At 37.7% G+C, this 19,271-nt stretch overlaps 1 protein-coding gene across 12 annotated transcripts in view; it reads right to left on the bottom strand.

Moving 5' to 3' along the window:
* Positions 1 to 17,520, bottom strand: part of tjp1a (tight junction protein 1a) — a 137,757-nt gene extending 120,237 nt beyond the window's left edge. For all 12 annotated transcript variants that reach the window (XM_067399507.1, XM_067399506.1, XM_067399509.1 and 9 more), the window contains exons 1-2: positions 17,277 to 17,520; positions 2,466 to 2,613 (exon numbers count right to left, since the gene is read on the bottom strand). In XM_067399507.1, the coding sequence (XP_067255608.1) occupies positions 2,466 to 2,613; positions 17,277 to 17,371 (243 nt within the window). In that variant the 5' untranslated portion in view covers positions 17,372 to 17,520. The remainder of the gene's footprint in view (positions 1 to 2,465; positions 2,614 to 17,276) is intronic.
* Positions 17,521 to 19,271: the final 1,751 nt, after the last annotated feature.

The raw sequence follows: 19,271 nt of genomic DNA on the forward strand, positions 1-19,271 counted from the left end.
GTCACATGTATGACACTTTTACTGGCAGCTCGATTTAACTCGTCTGTTAATGGTGTGGGATCTCACACATCCACACGCAAATGTTCACAAGCACATACACGCAGGCATATGCCTCTGGTGCTTAATAGCACCACTCCTCCACATTTCTGACGTCAGCAAGTTCTGCACATGCTCACGTGACTCACACTTTTGCTTTGCACATCACATGATCAAAGCGGTAATCTGATATCATCTGGCAGTGAGGAATATGAATGGGGACATGCCACCTACTGCGCCGGTGTCTGTCAGCCTGTGCTTCGGGGCTAAAGCATGTAAAAGAAAATCTGTCCAATGCATTTTTCTCTGCTGCCTAATAAAATTTAAACAGCCTAATGTGACACTCTGGGTCCTCAGGACTGTTTTTCTTGGTGTCTGTAAACCTCACAGTGTCATGATAATGTCTCTGCTAGTAAATGAAGATAAAGAAGACAGCGAATACACAAAAATCGACATCTAAATATATTTTACATTATTTAGTAGTACGATGCAGGGCTACAGATGAACTCCACTAAACTGAAATGTCTATTGTTGTCTTGGATCAATAAGAAGGTCTTAAGGTAAATAGACTAATCGTTACTAATTGCTGTGGACACAGTGCTGAATAAAAACTGAACAATTCATGAGATTTGATGCCATGTAGACCTCATGGACTGGTGCGAGATAAGAGTCAGTGAGCTGGTGGCCCGTTAATGGCGGCGAGGTCAGAACATTTATGTCCAGAAGCCATTTTCCCCACTGCTCCATTTAATTTAGACATGTAGCTGTAAATTATAGAACAATGCGGTGCTATGTTATTCTTTGAGTAAAAATAGCTTGTTTTGGTATAAGTGAACATCTCAAATTGAACAAAAAACTAGACTCTTGTGTTAAGTAAATCCCAGGAGGGAAGAAAAAGAAAGAATTTCCATCTACATCTATATTTAACAACACCTCGGGACAAAGAAGCAGTGAGTACACTGACAACAATCATGATCAAACACTTATTTTCAGGTTAGAATGGATTATTTTAAGATAGCTTTAAAAGAAATAGTTTCCCAAAAATAAATGTTCTGCCGTTATTTGTTCCAAATCGTGTCATTTTCTATTTTCTGAAGCACACATAAGGAGACGCATATATAAAGAATGGCTTTCAAGGCTACAAAGGCTTTCAAGCTTCAAAGCATCCTAAAAGAATAATAAAAGTCATCCTCGTGCACTATATTCAAACTTTTCTGAAGTGAGACGACAACTGTGTAAAGAACATTATTCACTGAATCCTAAACTGAAATTCCTTTTTCGAGTTAGCATGTTCACGAAAGTTCATGAGATAAATCATTTGAGGGTTTTTTTTCTTTTCATAATGAACCAGTTGATCCAGTTCAGTTGACTGATTCTGTTCTTAAGCTCAGCTCACTGACTAGATCTGTTCACAGCCACATGGAGGGGAGGAGTATCAGCAAATAACTACTTAAATTTCAGTCTGTATGTCAAGCAAAACTTTTGTATAACTTCGGAAGACTTGAACTTTGTGGACTATAGTTATATAGACAACATATTTTATATTTTTATGGTGCTTTTTAGTTTGAAGGCTTTGGTTTCTTTGTGATTGTTTATTGTGTTCCTCAGATGAAAGTAAGTCATTCAGGTTTAGAACGACATGAGGGTGAGTAAATGATTTGCAAAATGTTCATTTTTGGATTAACTATTACTTTATAACCATAATTTAAAAGGAAATGTAGTGTTGTCACGATCACCGTCTGCTCCTGTCACTTCCCGGACTACATTCCCCATAATCCTCTCTGCCAATCACCTGCACTCACTCCACCAATCACTACACAAATCACCACACCCAGCTGCAGCTCATTACCAGGACTATAAAGGACTGTCACACACACACCACCTCACCGCGAAGTCTTGTTAACAATGTTGCAATTCTGAGCATTACTATCCTGCCTGATACCGTTCCTGCCTGATACCGTTCCTGCCTGATACCGTTCCTGCCTGATACCGTTCCTGCCTGTTACCGTTCCTGCCTGTTACCGTTCCTGCCTGTTACCGTTCCTGCCTGTTACCGTTCCTGCCTGTTACGCTCACCTTTCAATAAAAGCTTGCAAATGGATCTCTGCCTGAGTCCCGATTCATTACAAGTGTTATCTCAAGACAGATTTGGTTATGGTAAAATTAGGGCTTCAAGATCACATTTGAATATGGTGTACAGTAAAGGATGCATTTGATCTGCATGACAGTATCAGGATTACATAAATACACATACCGATCCTTCTATAGCTTGCACCATTAATAGAGTGAAATGGAGGCGATTGTAACTCAATTCTTCCATCACAAACAAGCTAAGCTGATAACACTTTCTCAGCACTGGCTCAATAGGAGTGCGTGTGAAAAACAAACAACCGAATGACATCATCTCTGCATGCACTGTATCGACTCACATTGCAGTCCAGTAGATCTATGCTGTCTAGGCTCTTGCTTCTGTGGATGCGGCCCTTGATCCTGCGCAGTGATGGTTTGCCCTGACTTGCAGCCGCAGCAGGTGCCGTCGCAGCAGAGGCAGCAGGGGCATCTGAACCAGGTGGCACCCTGCAGTGGACAGACATTAGCACATAATCATACGGCATGCAGTAAAATACATTTAAAATGTTAAAAATTTCCACACACACAAATTAAGCAGCACAACTGTTTTCAACACTGATAATAATAAGAAATGTTTCTTGAGCACAAAAAAAGAAGAAAAAAAATTACGGTAAAAAAAACAGCAGCTGTGATTGCCAGAAATTTAGCATAAAAAAATATGTTAGCAACATTTTAGGTTTTATGGGACAGCACTTAGTTTACTGTCTATTTTACAGTTCAAAACCATATAATTTAAAGGTTTATATTGTAACAATTATGGTTCATAACCATTTATTTCACACACTGTAAAAAAAAAAAAAAAGTAAAGAAATTTACCGCAAAAATACAGTACCAACATTTTAGGTTTTACAGATTTAACAAATTTACAATAATAATAATAAAAAAAAAACGTATTTCATTCACTTTTATAATGTTAATTTAGCAACCTATTGAAGTACTAATGTCTGCATTGTACCTTTATAATACACTGACAGTCACCAAACACAATGGTGATGAGAGTCACATGATGAATCAAAGCTTGTCACAAGGAGCTTTTCCTCAAGCTGAGAAGGACAATACTAATATATAGAAGGTGCACACAGTGTCATTCACACAAACACTAAACACCATCATGATAACAAACTTGAAATTTTAAAAACGCATTTAAAAACATTAATTTAACATTAGATGTAACATAAAAGCCTAATGTACATAACTGATTAGAAGAAACTAAGAAAAACTAAGAAGAAACCGTTATTTCAACAAAAATACATCAAATGTGAAGTGTCACGCAGGGAATTGTGGGAATGTCAATTTACGGATTTTCACTGTAAATTATATAATGACTTGTTATTTTTTCATTTCCAAAAAACTGTTAATTAAAAATACATTAAATGTATGGTTAGATATATTACAGTTATTCAGTGTACAAACCAATTAAATGTTTGTTTGTTTTTTCACCATAGCATTTTTACAGTCTTTTACCATTAAAATCACAATCATTTTTTACAGTGTAGAATGATTTCTGAAAGATCATGTGACACTGAAGACTGGAGTAATGATGCTGAAAATTCAGCTTTGCCATCACCATAAATAGCCATGATATTAAAATAGAATAAGTTTTTAATTCTAATAATATTTCACAATATTACTGTTTTTACTGCATTTTTGATCAAATAAATGCAGCCTTTGTGAGAATAAGAGACTTTCCAACCCCTTTTGTTTTGCTAGTCATGCGCTAATGTTTGAGCTGCTGTTCAGGAATGCCTACCTAACTGGAAGTTTTATAGTATTAAGATTTCACAGGGTAAATTAGGGACATTTTTGCAATTTATTTGATGATGCAATTAATGTACACATCAGAGCTTAGGTGTCATCACTAGTCCATGATTACCCTAATTCTCCCCAACTAAAAGCAAAGCTTATCATAAAAGGTTCTTACGTAACTCTACTCTCACCACTAGGATAGAGTGACTAAAAAAAAAAAAAAATCTGTATAAGACTCTGTATTAGACTCTGTATAATGTGCATGCATCAAAGATCTGAGAAATGTTTCTTCTCACGCCCATATGGATCTCTCTTCTCTCACAGGAGGTGTCTTCTAGCATGAATTAGTGCAAGGAACAATTAAACCCTCGGGACATATTGCTCATGATAGCTTTAATACTCTCATAAAAATCCTCTCCATAATTAGTGGAGCTTGCTAATGCAAGCATCAATATTACTATTGCTCATACTTATGGTAAGGGATTTAAACAACCCCTAACCCTATGCATTACATTTTGGTGCATAAGAACATCCAGCAAAGTTTGTGCAAACTGCTAAGGACATGAATGATATCCCAAGTGATCAGACTAATGATTTTCCCAAAAATCTATATCTATCCAAAGAAAAAAATATGAGAAAATGAGAGCAACAATTCTCTCTCCCACTTTTTCTCTGTTTGGGCTACTGCTACTGTAAGCAGGCGATCCTGAGGGAAAAGCCGGAGGGAGATTTGTTTTAGTCCTGTCATTGGGTGATTTATGTAACCCCTGTGGCCTTAAGGAATGTGTATCACCTTCCAGTTTGATTTTCCTACTGCTGTCTCTTGTCAAACTGAAGAGACAAGAGTCTGAAATGCACAACTGCAGTAAGAACAGGAGAATCCCATTATTAAATTCTTAAAACTGAAAAAAAAAAAAAAAAAAAAACTATGTTGTACAGGAGTCTATGAGAGACTTGCCATAAAAAAGAAACACATTTGCTTGAACTGCTTTTATCTGATTTATGAGCATCTGATGACAAAAATGATTTTAAAAAAAAATCAATTAAATAATTAAAAAAAAAACACTATTAATTATTACAGCATCACAATACTGTGAGCGGTGACTTTTTTTAACCGGGTATACTGGGTGGCATGTATGCTAAAAATGCACCTGGTGCAGTCTACGTTTGATGGAGTGTTATAGCTGCCTAGTTGCTTACTCTCATGACACATAGCAACACAGCTGAAAGTATTCCTTGTTTGACCTTTTATTGAAAGTAGCCTACATTTACCTGTTGATGCCTTCACGAGTACACGTAAAAGCTGTTGTTTTGGGTTTGAGTTGAGTCAGGCGAGACACGCCAAAGGGCAATTTGCAAAATATGCTATATTTTTGTAACTTCGCTAGGTGACACTAATATGAAACTATATGAATCACCTACAGGAGGGCGCATCGGCTGAAGACCTGCTGAAGACACACATCTACACATCAGATTTGACAAATAAACACCATGGCAGGTGTCAATTTAAATATATGCCAGCAGTGTTTTTTTATTATTATTATTATTTTTTATTAAGAATTAAATATAAGTAGGCTTATAATATAATAAATTTATTAAGCTTTTCCAGCGCATGGAATCCCCCATAGGCCAGCAAACCAATGAGAACACGGGACAATGATGACGATACATAACAGAGTGAAGGCGCAAAAGCTGTTGTAGATCAGAGCACATTTAGGCCACGCCCGACCCCTCACCGGGGGGGACAATCCGGCTGCCTGCTTGTCTTTTCTGACTTATACCAAAAAAGAAGAACAATGTCTAAAAGCTGCTACGTGACATGGTGTACAGCAAACAAGCTAAAAAACCCAGAAATAAGCTTTTATAAGCTGTCGACCCCAAAAAAAGGAATGTTTAATGACACAAAAGTGGATACAGGCAGTGAGACAAAAGCAACGGGTCATATTACTATAAGAAATACACTGGAGGGGAACATAATCGGTGACAACATATGCTAAACAAACAAACAAAAAAACCCCATTCATTATTTTTAACCATATCAAAGAATTATTTCACCTGTCACCGATTATGTTCCCCTCCAATGTATTTCTTATAGTAATATGACCCGTTGCGCTCTGTCTCACTGCCCGTATCCACTTTTGTGTCCTTAAATATTCTTTTTTTGGGGTCGACAGCTTATAAAAACTTAGTTCTGGGTTTTTTAGCTTGTTTGCTGTACACCATGGGTAAGCAGCTTTTAGACATTGTTCTATTTTTTGTTATAAGACAGAAATGACAAAGAGGCAGCCTCATGCTATATAAAGTCATTGGAGATTGACGCCCCGGTGGGCGTGGTTTTCAGATTATGACGCATGTCGCTCTGTCTCTATACCCAAAATCCTCCATATATACACATAACTGTGCAGATTCAAAGAAAATTACCATCATTTGGCAAATAAATAAAGTATGGACAGTTACATTTTATGTTTATGACAGTTATATTATATATATATATATATATATATGTGTGTGTGTTTGGTCACTGTACATGTTGGTCAGCTTTTTTAAACAGAAAAAGCTACACCCAAACAAATAGGCTACTGCAAAATTTTGAATTTTCAGGATCTATCTTCTCCATAGCCAGCTTCTTTTCCGAAAGGGCAGACAGGCTGATTGACAGAGGCCCTGCTGTCCGATTCCTCCATTTTTACATGGTGGTCTGGCTGATACACGTGCTCTCTTGCTCCCTGGCAAAGTACACTCAACAATTCATTCCCCAAACCAGAGAGTAGTCTGGCCAAAGTGAGAGCCTTGGATCCCATTTGCTGCTGTGAATCCCTCTGATTGGCAGGCAGAGCACCAGAGCTGGGCTTCTCTCCTGTGACCTCCACACTGCCCACGATCCCTAGAGGATTTGCACTAAACCCAAGAGCACCGCATTCAATCTGGACCAGCTTCTGTTGCCACCAAGCTCACTCTCTCCCTTTTCTCATCGCTCTCTCTCATCACACAAACACACACTTTCTCTGTCATTCTGGGTACTCATTCACACACTGTACTAAGCAGAAGCTTAAACCATCTGCAGTACAAGAGTGGAAGAATTTAACTACAATTCACAATGGATTTATATATCAGTAACACAAGCATTTCAAATGCTCACGCTACTTCTGATACAAAGAAAAAACAGATTTGCAACGGTCGCTTCGTTGCGTCCAATGTGGACAGCTTCTGCCTGCTCTGGTGTAGACACGGTTTAAGTATTTAGAAAACCAATCCACTACTTCAAATTGAAAAAAAATAGCATTGAAAAATGTTTCTATATAATATCTGTTAATATATAATAAAATATATAACATTTTTTCTAATAATTTCTTTTAGTTTTGTACAATGACATGCAAAAGCTACTCTTTTAATGTTGGAAACATTGTCTAATAATTTCCACACAGCACAAATAGGTCTGAATATACAGTAGCTGAAAATATATATAGCTGTCTTTATATTTAAGAAATACTTGGGGGTCCCTGGCATTAAAAAGTATGAAAACTAAGTCCTGACTTGAACAAAAACTCAGATTAACATACAAGAGGAACCTTTAATCGCTTGTTGCTTTATCACGTCTGGTAAGGACAAGGTGCAAAGTAAAACAAGGCAAGAGAGCAAATCCCCAAACAGGAGTAAAGCTGGGTAAAAATACACCGTAAAATGCTGAGCATTTATCGCACTCTTTGGAGCTCTAACATTACTGTGCAAAGTGAAAAATGTCTAAGCTACAGCTGCTGAAGTGTCCTTTCCTTGGCCCTTAAGAGTAATGCACTAAAATATTAAGCAGTCTGCCCTGTTTATCCACCCCTCTCAACTTCACAACAAACAGAGCATATCCTTCAAAAGGAAAAACACTCCTCACGACAACTCTAAGAGGTGAGCTTCATGAATGTTACATGAAGTCTTGCCTAGAAATAGCAATTCTTCCAGCTCAGTGTGCTTTAAGGGGTCACTGGCACTGGGAGATCTGGCAAGCACTGATTACTTTACCACACACATACATTTAAATTTATACATCCATATAGTACATTTTTTTAAATATAATATTAAGTAATAAATTAATTTATATTTAAATTAATTAAGAAAATAATTGAACTAATTTGCTAAATGTGTAATTTTTAATTAATATAATATAAATACATTTAATGTATAATATACATTTTAATACTATATTTAATGTCATATACATAAAAGTAATAATCTTATAAAAAGTATAATATATTATAGTAATCTTAAATATGTAATATGCATTATTAATATAAATTTACTAAAAGTAAACAAATCTATTTCAGACATGAATCAACAAAGGACGCTTACATGTTATGAGGTGAAACTAAATCTGACTGGCTCATCGTCAATATCAATATACTGATGCACAGAATCACATTTATAGTCATTTGTGTATTTTTAAAATAGCCCACTGCCCAGGATGTGTGATAACTCATGTCATGCGGGACATGCTCCAACAGAGGCCATGTGCTCGTGTGAGGGTTCAGCGTAAACAGATAGCCTAGCAAGGCCACGCTGCATGACATTGCATGGTCGGAAAAGCAGAGACCTTGCACCGATGTAGATCCATTACTCAGTTCAGTGATTGTGACACCTTGTTAGGATATACTCATTCAATAGGATGCCAAGGTGAGGGCAAGGAGCTTTGATGTATTCATATCAGAACAGCACATGATGTACACAGCACCTGATATGAGCAAATACAAGACGGCGCTTGGGTGTATGCTGGTTGCGAGCTGGGAAAGTTAAGGCTAAACTGTATGACTAAGGGGCCGTTTACATTACACCATTTTCAACTAAAAACGGAAAACTTTTTATGCGTTTTTGCCATTAGTTTATAAGACAATAGTGTGTTAAAACGGGATTCAAAGTGCAAGTTTATGAAAATGATACTATTACCATTTCCGTGTAAACCACAAAAATGCAAATTTGTGAAAAAGGTGACGTCATGCGCATGCGCGTTACGAGTTCCGTCTATAGGCGCGTAGTTTTACTTTACAATGTGACCTAGCCACCTACTGGCCTGGCAGCATAATACAGCATTTTTTAATTATTTTTGTGGATCCATGTGAATGGGGACATTTTGAAAACGTTGTCTGTACGTGAAAAACACGAAGGAAAAACTTTTTAGCACATTGTTGTCCTGTAAACGTAAGAGAAGAGACTGTCCTGAGGATACTCACAGTCATCAAATCTTTCTCAGATGAAAGCAGATAAGTGAGACTCAAGTGAGATCTGAGGGACAGCTTTTTAATTTCAAGTATACAGACCCATTTATACTACGTGCAAAAAAAACGTAAAAAATTACATTATAAAACATTAGGATTTTATATTGGCATTATACTAAAAATAATTAAAAAATTACCTGAAATATATTTATCTATAGGCTGTATATTTTTTTAATATTAAAAAAGAGAAATTAGGTATTACTATACATTCAATATCCCCACAAAACCATATGTAAATTACAGAGGTTTCATTTTAATATCATAAATGATATTAAAATCTTGTTTATTTTCTCTCAAATATTCTACAGAGCCCCAAGAACTCCATTAAATCTCAAGGGGGTTCGGTCTGAAATCCCCTGGTACTGATTGGTTGTTTATACTTTTTTTATTTATTTTTTTATTTAAGCAATGTCCTAGCATTCAGGGGCTCAGTAACAAGGTGTTTCCAAACAGTCTCATGTGACAGTGTGCTCTATAGCCATTCCTGGCACGAAGAGCTGGAGGCTTTCTGCAGAGCAATCAAGTGCAACTTACCAAAGACATCAAGGGTCAAAGTAAATCTGCAAATGCATCTAAATTCTTAAAACTTGACACCTCAGTCTTTGGTGAACCTCCTTTACTGACTTGAAGAGAAGCAACTCAAGTGGAGGAAGCGCCTTGGAACTTCTGCACAGAGTTCATGATGTAAACACAGAAGAAGAGAGACAGACTCAGCACACGGCTTTAGTCTAAGTAGCCCTTCTGTAATGATTCCTCCTCTTTCTCTGTCGTTCAGAGGTTAATCTGCAACACTGATCCCTGAATACCATTAACACTGCACAGTCTCCTGCAGCCTGGACAAACAGGACATGATGTCTTTCACCATTCCTTGCCTTCTCTCTGCTTTCCTTAAAATCACACTGTAAACATGAAAAATCGATTAATACCACCAAAGAGTTTTAGACCAAGCAAGGAACATTGCGGCAAGTATAAAACTTTAAGCATGTGAAAATCCGTGTGTTTGTGTGGGTGGTCACATTGATGGGATAACTGTAAATAGTCTTAGCAGTGGACCTTTGACATGAGATGACCAGGAGTAGAACAGGAAGCGACATGCTGATTAGGTGGGCCAGACAGATTCGACAGATGGAGAGGGAGATTAGGGATATAGACGCGTATCAAACATGACAGCACAACGGTCACAGGGCCATGCTTAGTGTCTCCCACCGTCCACCCGTCCTGACTGCAAGAGCAGCAAACACAACCTGGCACTCGCACCTAAAGCAAAACATTCGTCTAGCCACAAATGTTTATTAAATAAAGGCAGAATCATAAGGACAAACAGCACTGATATGGAGAAGAACATTTTACAGTTATTTACTTGCCAGATGCTTTCACTCAAAAGCAACTTACAGTACTTTACAATAGTGTCTTTAGGAATAAAACTCTCTAAAAATGTATAGTATAATTTAAGGATTAAATACGTCACAAATATGTATATCTATCTATCTATCTATCTATCTATCTATCTATCTATCTATCTATCTATCTATCTATCTATCTATCTATCTATCTATCTATCTATCTATCTATCTATCTATCTATCTATCTATCTATCTATCTATCTATCTATCTATATATATATATATATATATATATATATATATATATATATATATATGATTGAGGTAGTGATAGTAGCTTCTTGACGAGATGCAGTCACCTCGGGAAGGGAATTACCTCGAAGTATTGGAAATGTATTAGAAGTATTCGAGGAAGGAATTACCTCAAGATACTGAAGTATTGTATTATATTCAGGATGGGAATTACCCCGAATATACTGTATTGGTACTGCAGTATTGTATTATATTATATATTGACAACTGGTTGTTGGAATTGACAGTGGTAAAGTCAGATTAGTATTGGCAGTGTCAGCTTATATGTCTGAAAGTTTTTAGTAAAATTTTAGTAAGTTTTCCAAATATCTCCCCTCTCTCCCCTGCATTAAAATGTTTTATTTAGTCCCATGGTTATTAAAAGGAACCCCTGGTATTAAGACTTGTATGGCTTAATATAACATAAATGATGTCTCTTTTTTTTCTTTCTTTTTTTTAAGATTTATTTTTGCCGTTTTTGACTTTATTATGATAAATCAGTGATTAGACAGGAAGCGAAGTGGGAGAGAGAGGGGGACGGGATCGGGAAAGGACCACGAGCCGGGACTCCAACTCATGTCGCCCCGAAGGCGCTACATGTCGGCGCGCTGCTCATGAGGCCATCGGTGCAGACGTAAATTATGTCTCTTATTGAAATATGTAGTAGAAAACCCATGAAAGATTTACTTTATTAATCTTCATTAAAAAATCCATGACATATTTGGACAATAGCGGCACTATTTTGTTTAGGTGTACAGTGCATTCTATGTCAATGATGTCAAATTGTTGCATTCGGTGAGCTACTGATGCTACCCTGTTGCTATTTTTACCGCAACACAACTCGGAACATAATATATGATGCCACAATGGTTGTAATTTTCAGTTGAAGGGCAACAAGAGAAGCAATGCAAGTCGTCACTGCTTTACTAGCAATAGGTGAAGAAAAGAATGGGAAGTTGTGAAGAATGTGGACGAATAAAACTTCCTCATCTTTGTTCTGTTCATTTTAGACCTGATACCTACAAGACTTTTAGCAGACCACAGCTACTGAAAGAGCTTACAGTTGGCGATGGATATAAGCGTAGGCTTTAACCAAACGCCAAACCTGTCATGGAGACTGACAAGGGCAGCCTATAACGCATCTTGATTGAGACAGACTGCCTCAAAGCTTGTGTATGCTGTGATGCATGAGATATCTGTGATCGTATAAACAGTAGCATCTGCTCAGCAAGTTTAACTGTGTGTAATTCACTCAGGTGACATATCAGACGATTTTTACACGTCAATCATATAACAGTATAGTTTGAATAGCCACAGAGACATTGCACATCTTCAATGTTTTCATCCTCATTAATTTTGCGCTCTGGCTCAATTTGAAAAGGCTGATCGGGTTTTAAAAGGAACTATTAAGACTTGTATGCGTTACTATTTTCCGAGTTGTGTTGCAGTAAAAACAGCCAGTCAGTAGCTCACCGAGTGCAACCATTTGACGTCATTGACGTAGAATGCACTGTGCAACTAAACAAAATGGCGCCCCCTATTGTCTAAATATGTCATGGATTTTTTTAAATAACGTAAATCTTTCATGGGTTTTCTACTGCATACTTCAGTAAGAGACATCATTTACGTTATATTAAGCCATACAAGTCGAAATACCATTTAATTATTTCAGCGCAGTCAGCGAAAAACAGCTAGAAGGACCCAATAAAATCGCAAGTCCCACCCCAGCAAGTGAACAGAGCCAATCACAGTTGAGGCTGCCCTAAAAACAGTTGAAGAAGTGGAAGTGAGACTAACTGAAAATGTTGGGTGTGGGGTGGGTGATCTGGGTGTCAGTAACGTCATGAAAATGACAGGCATGCCAGAAGATCAGTCTATCAGTCTTTCAGTCTATTAATCAGTCTATCGAAATGTTCTTTAACAAGACAGGTTAGCATGATGAGACGCCGTGCCCTGAGCATTTCGCTGCCCAATTTACTTTTGCGATTTACTACTTTACTGTATTTAATAACACACTCTAAAAAATGTTGGGTTAAAAACAACCTACGTTGTTTTAACCCAGTGGTTGGATTAAATGTTTGCCCAACCTGCTGGGTAGTTTAATTTAACTCAACTATTGTTTAAAAATTACTGTATTGCTTGCTTAAAATTAACCCAAAATATGCTGGAAATTAACATTTATTATTATGTTTAATAAATCAACATTTATTAATAAGTTCCAAGCTACTGTCCGCGTTTTTTGGCCCTTTAGCAGTTAATAAACAGAACTGCACGCGTCTTGCGGAAGAACATTCTAGCCGGAGCTACTTTACTTTTCTCTCTATGGCGAGTCACGCAGTTACTGTGATACTCTGCGGCGAGTCCTACCAATCCGGTCTGAAATAGTCCGAATATAAACACTTATTATAAGTGTACCATAATGATTCAGGATAAGACAAAAACACGGTTTGGAAAATGGATTCATGTTGTATATTCTCATTATATCATTTTTGTAAATCTTTGACACCAAAAAGTTGCGGACTGCAGGTTTAACGAATAATAATTAAATAATAAACATTTATTAAAATGCTTAACCTTTTTATTATTATTGTTGTCTCTAGTAATTGTGTCTGATTTTTAATTTCCAACCTATTTTGGTTTCATTTTAAGTCAGCCATATAGTAATTTTTAAATAATAGTTGGGTTAAATAAAACTGCCCATCATGTTGGGCAAACATTTAACCCAACCGCTGGGTTTGTTCTTCTTGGGTTCAGTCTTGGGTTGCTTTTAACCTAGCATTTTTTAGACTGACTAGAAAGACATTTTTCATTATACTGGTAGTCCTACTTAATTTCTAGTCTTTTGTTTTTAATGTATTAGTTTGTCTTGAATGCTTGAATTGCTTGATCAACTTTGTATATAAATTTATATAAAAATGGCTAAAGGCAATATTTATATTATTCTATATATACACACATAGATACATACATACATACATATATAAAACAACATTTATATTGTTATTTTATTAGGTTACTTGGCCCCAGGGATATTATACCATATATGATATGAGTGGAAGGCAGTGGGGGCCCACATCAGTGCCCACAATTTACATTTACATTACATTTAGTCATTTAGCAGACGCTTTTATCCAAAGCGACTTACAAATGAGAATAGTAGAATCAATCAAAACAACATGAGAACAACAGTACGTAAGTGCTGTGTGAAGTCACAGTTATGACAGTAACGTGCTCGTTTTTTTTTTTTTTTTAAATACACAAATAGATGGAAGAATAGAAATCAAGGTAAGTGCTACTATTACTTGGTCAAGTGCTGACGAAAAAGATACGTCTTTAGCAATTTTTTGAAAATGGCTAGAGACTCAGCTGCTCGGATAGAGCGTGGTAGGTCATTCCACAATTCCACAGCCCTGCATGCTGGACAGTTTTTTTTTTAAGTATGACCTGACTTCACAGAAATCAGACTGGTATATGGAAAGATGAATTATTAGTTAAATCAGACTAAAATCAAACTTTTGAAGATTATGTAAATTTACTTAGTTTCTGTGGAACGTCTTACATGATAGAGGCCTGCAGAACAGTGTAATAGAAACAGGACACTTTCTGCTGTTATGACTAAACATTGCCCTCAGGTTGCTTCTTCAGCTTGGTGAACAACTGCATGTTGTTTTTATCCTGCAGGTCAATATGGTGAGTACTATGAGTCAACCAGGCTGAAAGCAGATCTGACTCAGAAGGGTCATACTTGTCTAGGCCAGCCCACAAGGTCCAAAATCTCTAACGGCGTATGTTATCATCCCTCCCTGTGGGCAGGTTTTTTAAAGGAGTCATGACTAAGAAGTTAAGGTAGATGTCTGAAAGTCATAAAGTAGGATGCAGTGTTGTGCTGTAAAACTAAACAAATTGAAATCCTGAGTAAAACGTAATGGCTGAAAGAGAATAGAGAGAAAATGTGTGTCACATTGATATTGATAACAACTGTGCAGGAAAGTTTGCTACCACTCTATATATCCTACCCCCATCTCCCCTTTTCCCGGTCTTTTTTTTCAGCTCTGCCCAAACCAATTCACCACCAACTTCAAGCAGAATCTCCCCTACAACCCCTCAATCACATAACCCTCCTTAAACGATGTTCCACACAAGGAGGCCGTGGGGCGGCAGAGGAGAAGAGCCGTAAGGCAGGGATGAGGCAGTCATGAGTCAGTAAACCCAGTATAATCTGTCTCCCACCGTGCCATAAAGCATCTGAAAGGAGATTACAATCACACGGCAGAGTGGAAACATGTGTGTCTCAAAAACAAACAGAGAAACACAGCTATTTTACTCTGACCACACGTCTCTAAGACAATGACAACAGCTAGGAGGTGGAGAGCAATCAGTGTCAATCAGTGCTAAGATTCTCTCTTGCGTCTACTGCAGGAAACTTGATACTATAAATATCTTTTAAAGTGTGTTTATATCCACTTTAAAAGTTTGTGAAGCCCAGCATTTGTGAAGTCAGACTAACAGAACTAGATAATGTGATTGTACTAATCAGACCACAATTGGTCTCAACATTGTGCACTTGCTCTGAAAGACAGCTAAAACATGACATATCATACTGTTATGTTTGACTATGTGTCAAGGAAGAAAATTAGTACTTCAGATAGTCTAAAGCTATATTCGTTGTTTAATGTAAAAGGGGTCCTGGGATCAATAGAAGATAGGCAGATGATGGCTGAATCAAATTGGTGATTTATTGCTTAACACTATTTTGTACCTTCGATAATTGTGTAATTTTCAAAGACAAAAATATCTTTTCTTGAAGTTGCATTTAAATTACACTCTGCTCAAAACTCTGAGGGGCCATGTGCCCTCTCAGTTTGGGGGCGTGATGCTTCTGGGTGAGTTTATGCATCATTAAGCAAGTGGGAGAACAATGGCTTGCAGGATGCAACAGACATCTGGGAGGGTGCAATTCAACGGTTGCCTCCCATTGCGTCCGCACAGTATGAGCAGGAAGCAGCAAACAGCCAATAACCATGAGCTAGATGGTTGGACGGATGCCTCTATTTTGACAATAAAGTAACATAATTCTGATGAAAAACCCACCCCCTTTACCAATGCACACGACTGCTGTGCTGATGGGGAGGTGCGGCTGCATGCCAACACATGACACACCCTTCTTTTGAGTCTTCTGAGGAGACCACAAGTGGCAAAATAAAAATTTGCTTCTCTGTTTTTATGTTCAAGACATTATTCAGACTCAAATACACACAAATTGCTTAATAAAATGTAGAATTATATATATGTTATATATGAAATAATATTATAATTAATATTATATATATAATAAATACATTTATATATTACATTAAAGGCATTTATGGAACAATGTAATGAGATAAAAACATTTGCATTCCATTTTGTTCCACACCTCACAGTATTCACCTCACTTCATTCACTCATTGCATTCCATAACAGATAAAATTTTAGCACCATTAAAATAGTAAATAATAAAGAGGGAGTGCATATCATACAAATGTGGTTAAGTCTGAATTCTCTCTGTCATAATAAGAGGACCAGATGTGGGGAATCATAATCCACTTGTTCTGATGCCAGCAGGTGTTCTAATGGAACATAAATGTTCTTGTTGATCTTTTAAAAAAAAAAAATAATAATAAGTACAACCCAAAATAAGCAAAATAAAATCTAAAAACAGAAAGGTCTGTATATATTATGAGCACAACATTAACCAGCTTCAACCTCCATTCAAGCAGCCCACACAAATTTAATTTAGATAATGAACACATGCCACTGTAAAATCAGAAGATGACTATAATTTTGTTCTTTCATTTGGAAGAATGTTACAAATGTACTGAGAGGTAATTGTTAAATGGATTTGAGTGGCTGCACCCATGTGATTAATAAGCTGTCTGAGTGCATTCAGTGTGGAGACACTGGAGAATGAAAAATATCCAAGCCAAAAGCAAAGAAAAAGATCCTTACAAAAGAATTCAATTTTTCATAATGTTTATCATCTCTAACTCGACTATTCAGGATCAACCGAATTATTTATAGGTCCATATGTAAGCGTTTGTTATACCAGGGAAGGACCAATTCAATATATCACTAGTGTGCGAGAGCGAGAGAGAGAGGAAAAGAGAAGTTTACAGTGCAACAACATATCAAAAGAGACAAAAAACAGGTCATATCGAGGAAAAAAACAAAGAATGAGACAAGAGATGAAAAAAAAGTGAGTTGTAAATGAGAAAAAGACAGCAAGAACTCATTTTGGCAAACAAAAGTGAGCATAACAGCTGTAACTGTCCTGCCCAAGATTAAAAAGCAACAGTTTCTCAGTCTATTCCTATGTCCATCTCTTTTTTACGTTACCTACAAGTCGGACAAAAGCTCGGCGCACGTCACACTTCACTCTCCTCCCATTCCACACTCACTCGCTCACTTCTCAAACTGTTCAGTTTATACTCACCACAGCTGTCTCTTCGGAGGGATGCAGTCGTCTTTGTTGGAGGCTGTCACTCCCATGGCCATCTGCATCACTGTTATGTATTTCTGGTACTTCATATTGTCCACCACTACCGCCACAAAACCAACATAGGTGAGCTTGTGCGCGTCTATTCCCTGGCATCCGCCTGCGCCAGGTCCACGTCTGTCACTTTCAGAGCGCCATTTCCAGTGCTGAGGGACGGACAAGGAAAACACTCCTCAAGAAGCGCGACAAAAGGTACCATGCCGCTAGGACCCATGTCTGTTGTGACTCTGTAATCTCATTAGTGCTCTGAATAGCCGACTAATCCATACAGTGTTGGTCAGGAGCGAAACATTGTTTCTGCGCGCTCCTCGCGAAGCACTTTCTGTTCTGAAAACAATCAGAGAGAAACTCTGACAGAAGCCAGCGGCAAGTGACAGCAGCAGAGCGTTTGTGTGTGAGGTAGGAGAGAGGAAAAGTGTGCATGTATATACGCACAAAAAAAGGAGAGAGACGAGGGAGAGGGAGGGAGAGAAAGAGACGCGCACATGCTCGTGGAGAGCAAGAGTGGGGGTGAGAAGCAAAGAGAGACAGACAGTGAGAGAGCGTGCATGGAGCTCTCTCAGATGGCACGGAAATAGATTTTCAGAAAATCTAAACATAATGTGAGATGATTTACAAAACATCATGGTTCATCCAGCTCACAAAAAGGTCTGAATGCAAATGAGATCAAAACTGAGCATCCTGTGATTTGAGCTCTGTGACCGGTGATTACCTAATGGAAGAGGGGGATGGGAGACAGGAATAGGAGAGAGGGAGACGTAAAGAAGGGGAGAGAAGGCACAATGAATTTTTTAATCCCGAACACATGCACAGAACTGTCAGTAAACAAATTCGATACACAGATTAAAGACTGTTCAGCCAAACGCATCTGAATGCACCAGTGCTATTTTAATCCACATAAAGCATCATCTCATTTAAAGTGACAATCTAAACAAGAACCATTAAAATGACTACCTGCTGACCTTTTTCAGTCTCAATCTGCTTAAGTAACCCTCATTTGATCCCGCAGAGGTCTAAAGGGCAGCCGTTGTTAGCCTGACCATCGGCTGCATTAACGGAGTTAAAGGACTGGCTTAATTAGATGGGGCACTTTGCCACTAGACAAGAGAATGTTATTAGTCATATGCTTTCTGGGTAACTATGACATATAATAGGATCAGTTGAAAGTGCCTTCAGTTTTCTTAATTAAGCAATTTTGTGTCATTCAGCAGACTCTTTTTGTTTACAGGGCACTGATTGCAGGTACAGTCGCCTTCAATATTAACTGCATTTGAGTGCTTTGTATCAGATAGCAATCTTAGAAACTGTTCTCCCTTTCTTGGTTACACCCATGTGGGTCTGAACCGGCGTTCGATCTGAAGGACACACTGATCCTTAACCTTTAGGCTTCCGTGGCACTAAATGAGATAAGAGACTGGGAGTGGGGGATCCACACTTAAAAAGGCTCGGAATGAAGAAATGGAAAGTGAATTGAGTGATTAGCGGGTCCATTGTAATTGTAAAGGGACGTCTTATTGAAGAAAGATTCATTGATTATTATAATGGACCTCTTGGGTGTGCGGAACAACTACTTAATACAAGCTATACAGAGTAAAATGGTATGAAATGTGACCAGGCAGAGGTTTGAGAGCACACCAGTGACTCAGTCCCACAGGAGAGCCCATTAACCTTTTTTTGGGTTAAGCATGACTAAGAGAGAGGTCAAACATCAGGACAAATGGAGAAATATCACAGATCATGTGGAACAAAAGAGAGACCACCTGAGACTATTGTGATATTCTTGATATTTTCATTTGATATTTTTGCAGTATATTTCTATATTAAAGAAAATAAGTACGGTCTTGACACTCATAGCAGACCTGAAAATAATGAGAACTTCCTCACCAGCAATTACATGCATCCACACTATTGAACTGAGCCTCACAAGTGAAT

Source organism: Chanodichthys erythropterus, chromosome 11, assembly GCF_024489055.1.
Source record: "Chanodichthys erythropterus isolate Z2021 chromosome 11, ASM2448905v1, whole genome shotgun sequence".
NCBI lineage: Eukaryota > Metazoa > Chordata > Actinopteri > Cypriniformes > Xenocyprididae > Chanodichthys > Chanodichthys erythropterus.